Source organism: Onychostruthus taczanowskii, unplaced genomic scaffold (genome assembly GCF_017590055.1).
Source record: "Onychostruthus taczanowskii isolate IOZ18803 unplaced genomic scaffold, ASM1759005v1 scaffold74, whole genome shotgun sequence".
Taxonomy (NCBI): Eukaryota; Metazoa; Chordata; class Aves; order Passeriformes; family Passeridae; genus Onychostruthus; species Onychostruthus taczanowskii.
In genome coordinates this window covers 350,974-358,727 of record NW_024505229.1, presented here as the reverse complement: position 1 = coordinate 358,727, position 7,754 = coordinate 350,974, and the positions used below count along the sequence as shown (strand labels likewise).

Below are 7,754 nucleotides of genomic sequence, written 5' to 3'. Positions count from 1 at the left end.
GCACATCTGCCCGCACTTCTGCACCTCTGCCCATCGCCGAGCCCTGGGGGTCTGGGGTCTGCCTCCCTCAACCCCCAGCGTCCTCCAGCTCCTCTCCCAGCGCGCCCCCCACCCAGCGCTGTCGCTGGGGCTGACAAAGTGTCCCCACAGTGTCCCCAAAGTGTCCCCAAAGTGTCCCCAGGTGTCCCGTGACCAGCCCCGGGTGGGCTCGGGGACCCCCGCTCCCCCCACACCCGCCGCGCCGCTAGGAGGCGCTGCCGTGCGCCGCGCGCCGGCTGATGCAATCCCCGTGGGGCGTGGCCACATGTGAGAGTGGGCGTGGCATCGCCGACACCGCCCAATGGGAGGCGGTGACGCGAAGTAGGCGGGGCATGCGCTGACGCCCCGCCCCTCCCTCTGGGGGCGGGAAGCGCTGAGGCGGCGGCGCCGCCATTTTGTGCTGAAGCTGCCTCAGGATGGAGTCGAGACCCGAACCGGAGCTGCCCGCCGCCCCCCGAGCCTTCAGACTCACCGCCCCGCCACGGAGCGCCGCTCCACACACCCCTCCGCACCGCTGGCAGCGCTGAACGGCCTCATGGAGCACAGCGGACGCGAACGCGCCGGCCCCGGCTTGGGATGGGCCCGACTGGGCCTGGCCGCGGCCTGGCCGAAGCTGGCGGCGCCCAGCGCGGCGCCCGCCGGCGGCTCGTCCCAGGCGAGCCCGCCCTTCTCGTGGCTGCGCGTGGTGTCGCAGCTGCTGTCGCCGCTGCCCGCCCTCCTGCAGCGGCTGCTGCCCGGCGCCGCGCTCAGCTCCGCGCTGTGCCCCGCCAAGGCACCGCCGCCGCTGGTGCTGCTGCCCAAGGCGGACACCTCGCTGGACTGGACCGAGGAGGAGCCCCCGGAGAAGCGGCCGGAGGGCGGCCCGGAGCCGCCGGCGGGGCTGTGGGGAGCAGGGGTGGTGCGGAGCAGCCTGAGGGCTCTTCCCATGGATTGGTACGTGCTGGGCTTGGAGCAGGGCAAGAGCCACCTGCCGCAGCCCCTGCGAGCCGAGGGCTTGCCCGAGGTTGAATTCCTGCGCAGCAAGCGCCTGGCGTTCCTCCAGCGCTGGCATCTGCCCGTGCCCGACCCCGACCACGGCTACCACAGCCTGGAGGAGGAGCAGCAGCAGCAGCACAGGGGTGTCTGCCGGGAAATCGGGGAGCAGCGCGGCAGTAGCGGGGATTTGGAGCAGCCCGAGGATGCGGGGAGAGAGCCCGGAGGTGTCCCCGTGGAGCGGGAGCGGCTCCGGGGTGAGGCTGAGGAGGGAGAAGCCTTGGGTGAAGAGGAACGCGAGGACTCGGAAACGGAGCAAAGCTTCCCAATTTCCTCCAGACCTGCCTGCGCGAATAAATTAATCGATTATATCATCGGGGGAGTATCCAGCGGGGAGGAGAGTGAGGGTGAGGAAGACTGGGATGATGATGATGATGATGATGATGATGGTGATGAGAAAAGTGATGACGGGTTTGACAGCGAAGAGCTGCCCTCGGACTCAGACGCCGGCAGCCAGGACGGGGAGAGGCTTCATCTGTGGAATTCCTTCTACAGCTTGGATCCCTACAACCCTCAGAACTTCACAGCCACCATCCAGACGTCTTCCAGCGAGCCGGGAAAGGGAATGTCGGACATGGAGGAGGAGGAGGAAGACTCGTGGGCAGAGTCCTCCGAGGGCTCTCCCAGTTCCGAGGAGGACGAGTGGGACTGTGAGAGCGTGGATGAGGCTGAAAACTTGAAACTTTGGAACTCGTTCTGTAGCTCGGACGATCCCTACAACCCTTTAAATTTCACGGCGGCCTTTCAGACGGCCGAGAAAAAAGGGACGCCGGGTTTCCAAGGGGCAGAGAGGGCGAGTTGTGTCACCTCGGAGCATTTCAGCTTGTGTAGGGTACAGCTGGAAAAACACAACTGCGGGAGCACTGAGCCGGGGCAGAGCAGGGAGAAAACTGCGAGCTCCAAGCGGAAAAAGGTACGGATTTTATTAATATTTTTGTGGTTTGGGATTGGTAAAGGGAAAAAAAAAAAGAAAAGGCAACCACGCTGCGCCAAGTGGGGGTGAGGTCAGCGTTCGTATGTGCTGATAATTCCCTGGAATGCTGCGCCTCATCCTCTGCACGTGATGGGAAATTCTGAGACTCAGAACGAGTCCCGCTGACAGCCGGGACGGAGAATTTTTTTCTCCAGTCTCAAAGTTCGATTTTCGTTTTCAGTTGTGATTTTTCTTCTGTTTCTCTTGTGGTTTCGACGTCACACAAACTCCAGGGCTGGGGTGGAAATTTTTGCCTGAGAAACTCCAGAGCTGTGAGGAGTTTCCCTGAAAAGCAGCAGTTTCTTTTAAAAGGAAGTTACTTAGGACCTGAAACCAAAAGATTTTTTAGGATTTTTTTTATAACCCAGGTGGCCTTGTTGAGTGTTCTGGAGTAAACTGAGATTCCCGTATAAATTATCCCAATATTCCCCTTTCTGTTTAAGGTATTATTAAATATTATAATAGTAAATCATATTTATTAGTATTACATTTATATTGTAAGTATGAATAGTTATTTATGGGATAGTTATTTATAGGAGAGATGTAATCAAAAATTAGACTTTTGAGCTCAAACTAAATAATATGATTTTTAAATTAATTTGGGCATTAATAATAATAATAACAGTAATAACAATAAAAACAACAACAACAATAATAATATCTGTGCTGGGATGCAGATAAACAGGAATTTATCCTAAATTTTGTGGTGCTGCAGATGTTCAAGGTGGATTCCTCAAACATCTGGATGAGGAACGACTTGGAACACCAAATCCCTTGGCAACCCAGTGGTGGATCACACCATGCAAACAGCAAATATTTACAATTCTTTCCCATTTTTCCAGCGGATACATTTATTTTCTCCCTTAATTGCGATTAGTAATTAATTGAGGTCCCTGCCAGGGGTCAGGGGCCGGGGCTGTGCCGAAAGCAGGGATGAGCTGGCTGGAATACCGCGCATGATGTCAGAGCCCCGGGAATTGTGCCTCCGACTGATGTAAAAAAGCTGCAAGGTGGGGACGGGCTGATGTAACAGCCCCTAAAGCAGCTGCTGCAGGGGCCGGCCCCGTTGCTGGGGATTCCCGGGAATTTTTGGGGTTATTCAGCCAGCTCGCGGCCGTTCCCCGCTGGAGCCCTGCAGTGCTTTGCTCCTAAAGCCATAAAGTCCGGGAGTGTTTGGGCTCAGCCGTGTCGGGCACGTGGCGCCTGCTGGCTCTGCTCCCAGAGATTTTTGGGAGCAGGGAATTTCTGCATCCTCCTTTTAAAGTCACCTCTCCATCCTGTCCTTGGACAGAGCACCCCCTGGGATAGTGGGAAGTGTCCCAAACCCCTCTGGAATTCCAGGTTTTCCTGTTTGGAAGCTCCCTGCAGCACAAACACCCTCCTCGTTGTGCTGAGAAATCCTGGGAAAGGAGCAGTGCTTTTTTTTTTTTTAACATTTCCATGGTTTTTTCATGTTGCCAGGAATATTTTCCTGTAGCAGAGTTTGTTTTGAGGAATTAATCCTGATTTTAGAGGTGCTGGCAGCTCAGTTTGTGCCTTTTTATAGCTGAATGCAAAATAAAGTCAAAGAGTTCAGCAGGAACCTAAAATAAACTGGGTTTAACTCAGACTTAAATCCTTGTTATAATCTTAGTCTGAACCCTGCCAAGTGCAGATCTCAAGCCTGTAAATTCCTTTATTTACTAAAAATAGCTGAATAGCTGCTAAAGGAGTTAAAAGCGACAGTTTGGTTGTATATTTTTAATTAATTTCCTTACATGAACTGCACCCTGGAGTTCCAGGAGGGATTCGTGACAGTTTAGTGTTTGTATTTTAATTTCATTACATGAGCTCTGCTTCCTGGAATTCCAGGAAGGATTCTGACAGTTTAGTGTGTATATTTTTAATTAATTTCGTCACGTGAACGCCACCCCCTGGAAATCCAAGAGGGATTGTGACAGTTTTTGTGTGAATATTTTTAATTTCCTTACGTGAACTCCACCCCTGGAATTCCGGTAGGGATTGTGAGTTTTGTGTGAATATTCTGAACCCAGGACGGGCTGTTCTGGTCACGTTGCAGTGAGTGTCCCTTGTTCCTTCCTTATCTGTCCCCGTGGTGACTCACGGGGCTCTTGACTCAACAAAACCTTTCTGCTTTTTTTTTTTTTTGGGGGTTGTTTCCTAATCCTGGGCAATCCCCCAGTGCCAGCAGCAGGAACCCCACAATCCCACCTCACCTATTTTAATAATATTCTATTCCTAATATTTTAAAATCCATGTTTTTAATCCGTTTTTATCCACATTTTATTTCTTTTTTTCTAATTTTTGTCCGTTTTTTATCCACCCTCCAGCCTGACCTTGGAGCCTTGCAGGATGGAGCAGCCAGAGCGCCTCTGGCAATTCCATCGCTCCAATACCCCTCAGAAAAAGTTCCCAACCCTTTCACCACTCAACAACTTCGACTTAAACCCCAATCCCACCACTTCCAACCTCATTTGCAGAGAATTCCTGACTGACAGCCTTCTCCCAGGTGACATTCCACGAGGAGGTGACAGAGTATTACATAAGCGGCGAGGAGGACTGGAAAGAGCCTCATATTCTGTTTATTTCTGTGCTCTTTGAAATCCATCTTTCCAATCTATATTTTATTTATTTTTATCTATTTTTATCCACTCTGCAGCCTGGCCTTGGACACTCCCAGGGATGGAGCAGCCACAGCTCCTCTGGCGATTCCATCCCAGTCAGGAATCCCTTCCCAACATCCCACCTCGCCCTCAGGAAAAATTCCCCCACCCTTTCACCGCTTGTAACCACTCAACAACTTCGACTTAAACCCCAATCCCACCACTTCCAACCTCATTTGCAGAGAATTCCTGACTGACAGCCTTCTTTCCGCAGGTGACATTCCACGAGGAGGTGACAGAGTATTACATAAGCGGCGAGGAGGACCGGAAAGGGCCCTGGGAGGAGCTGGCTCGGGATGGGTGCCGGTTCCAAAAACGCATCCAGGAGACCGAGGAGGCCATCGGCTACTGCCTGAGCGCTGAGCACAGACTGAGGGTATTCCACAGGCTCCAAGAGTCCCATTCCCAGAGGACTGACCCCTTCTAGCACCTTCAGACTCCTGCAATTTGCCTGACCCTTAAATTAATGAACTCTCATCCGCGAGTGGCAGCTGCATGTGCTGAAATGGGGAGGGGAAAAAACGGGATTTTTTTTGGTCCCTTTTTTTTCCCCCCCCCCCCCAGTTTGATGTTCAGAAATTCTCGTTTTGATATCCAGATAAAATCCCTGGAGCTCCCTGAAAAGGGTGCTCTGATTGCATTCCTGTTAATTAGCACTTGACACAACCAGACTGCTTGGGGGTTCAATCCATTCCCAAAAAATGCCTTTTCCTGCCATACCTTGGGAAGTGTGGGGACTGTTCTGTTGGATTTTTGCACTTTGGAGAAAAAAAAAAAAAAAAAAAAAAAGCAAAAGCTATTTTGAAGGAAATATTTATGGGGTTCATTCCTTGGAATTGCAGTTTTGATTTAAAATTCCCTGAGGAATGTGCAGTTGAGGGTTGGTTTTGGTTTTTATTGTGTTTCTCCATTTTTTTTCCAGCTTCTCCAAAAGCCTCATTTTAAAAAATCTCTTTCTTTAAGGGATTTTTCCCCCTTTTTTTGCTTGGAATAATCCAATATTTGAGTGTTTCTGGAGCTTTTTGAGGTTTGAATATTCCAGCCAAGCTTTGGTTTGATTGATTTAAATAATTCCCTTTTCCAGGATTATTCCAAAGGTTTCTGGCTGCTTATCCAACAAATTCCTTGATTTTTAGGGCAAGGAAATTCCTCATCCCAATTAATAATTCAAACTTAATGAGGCTGTGGATGATGCTTGAATTTAGGGAGGAAAATTCCTGAATTATTTAATTAACCTTTGCTGTAATTCTGCTCTGGGAGAGGGAAGTGAATTTTTATATCCAATCTGCTTGTCCTGAAAATTTTCTTGAATTCAAGGAAATTATCTTGGATTTAAGGAAATTTAAAGGCAAAAATTCCTTGTTTTCTTTCCCAAAAATCAGTATTAACTCTTTGTGTCTGCACTGGGGTCACCAAAAACATTTCAGTGGGAGGACAAAACTCTTTATTTCTGTTCTTCATTTAAAATATTACATTATTTAATCAAAATCCTTGAGGGATAAAAGGGCTTTGGAGCTGGAGGCTGGTGTGGGAATTTTCCAAGCAGGGAATAAAAATGGAAAAATTCCAATGTTTGCACAAAGTTGGGTCAATAAATCAATTATTTGTTCAGCTGGCCAGAATAATTTCCATTGTGTAGAAGAAAAACCTTCAAGTGCTTTAAATTTATTCTAAATTCCTTCAGTTTTTAATTTGGAAGAAAATGATTTCTTCCTGCTTTATCCTGACTTGAAAATCCCAGAATTTTTGGATTTTTTCCTTTATTTTTATTGCAGGGAGTGGCTTCTTTGAGTTGAAAAATCCCTTTTTTGTGGTGCAATTAGAAAAATCAGGGGATTAATTAAATTACAGTTCTGTTAATTCAAATTCCAGCTGTTTGCCATCCTAAAAATTTGATTTTTTCCTCCAAAAAACATTTGAAAAATTGCATCACCCCCTCAAATCCTGAGAAATCCACCTGGAATTTTGGAGGATTTTACTCACATTGGATCTGCTTTTTAATTTGGGGGGGAAACCAACCAAAAAAAATGGAATTCCAAGAAGAAAAAAGTGTGGATTTCTGATCATTCCAAGGAAAACACACCAGCTGGATTTTTCCACGGATCTCCCAGTTGGTTTTTCCCACGGATCTCCCAATCCCTGGGATTTTGGGGATTTTTGGGATTGTGCTGCTTCAGTTCTTTCTGGACAACTCGGATTTCTTGGTGCTCAGGAGAACCTTGGGAGCTCTGGGAATCCACAGCTGCTTGGAAAAATGGGATCCCAAGAAGGAACAGCTGCTTCCAAAGGGTTGAAACCTCGGGAAAAAAAGAGATTTTTATAACAAAATTCCCATGGATCAGCTCTTCCCACTTCTCCATCCTCCTTTTTTCCTGCTATTCCAGCAGGAAATGGAATTTAATTACCATCACTGAACACCTCAGAGCTCCTTTTTTCCCCTTTAAAATTCCTTCAAATGCATGGGAAGCAAAACTTGGAGGGATTTAAATCAAAACTGCGATCTGCAGATTTTTATTTTTGTATCATTTGGGGGGGAAAGTTTGGATTTGGCTTTCTATGGATCTTCCTTGATTTGTGGCCTCTTTGTTGGGTTTTTTTCTACCTAAAAACTCTATTTCTGTACATAAGAAACTATTCAGGACTAATCTGTGTGTTGTAATAAAGAGATTTGCAAGATAAATTCGGGGAAAACAGCTGGAAAATCCAATTTTGGATTGGATTTCCTGGGTGGTGAGAAGCTGGGTTTGTCATTCTGGGGGGTGCAGAGCAGGGAATTCCATCCAGGGGGCTCCTCTGGAGCTGGAATTCCTGGCAGGAGCTGGGGAATTATCCCAAAAATGAAGATTTGAAGGTGCCTGGAGGAATAAACTGGATTTTTTCCAGGGATTCTCAAGGTATGGGATGAAGGATTTTTGGGATTTAACCAAAATCGTGCTGCCACATCCCTTTGGAGGTGACACCCCCAGGGTTTTGCTCCACCCTGGGAATCTCTGGAATTCTGGGGGAGTTTTGGGAAGAAATTCCAACTTCCTGGAGGTTTATTCCTT

General features: G+C 48.3%; 1 protein-coding gene across 2 annotated transcripts; it reads left to right on the top strand.

Annotated features, from left to right (window-relative positions):
• The first annotated feature begins 328 nt into the window (after positions 1-328).
• On the top strand, positions 329-7,387 carry PPP1R15B (protein phosphatase 1 regulatory subunit 15B). Of its 2 annotated transcripts, none has more exons than XM_041422630.1 (2): positions 329-1,984; positions 4,554-4,912. In XM_041422630.1, the coding sequence occupies exons 1-2, from the start codon at positions 575-577 to the stop codon at positions 4,902-4,904; spliced, it is 1,761 nt and encodes a 586-aa protein (XP_041278564.1). In that variant the 5' UTR covers positions 329-574; the 3' UTR covers positions 4,905-4,912. The 2 variants fall into 2 exon arrangements, with proteins under 2 accessions (XP_041278564.1, XP_041278565.1); XM_041422631.1 differs by lacking the exon at positions 4,554-4,912 and adding an exon at positions 4,922-7,387 and having other exon boundaries at positions 352-1,984.
• The last annotated feature ends 367 nt before the right edge of the window (positions 7,388-7,754 follow it).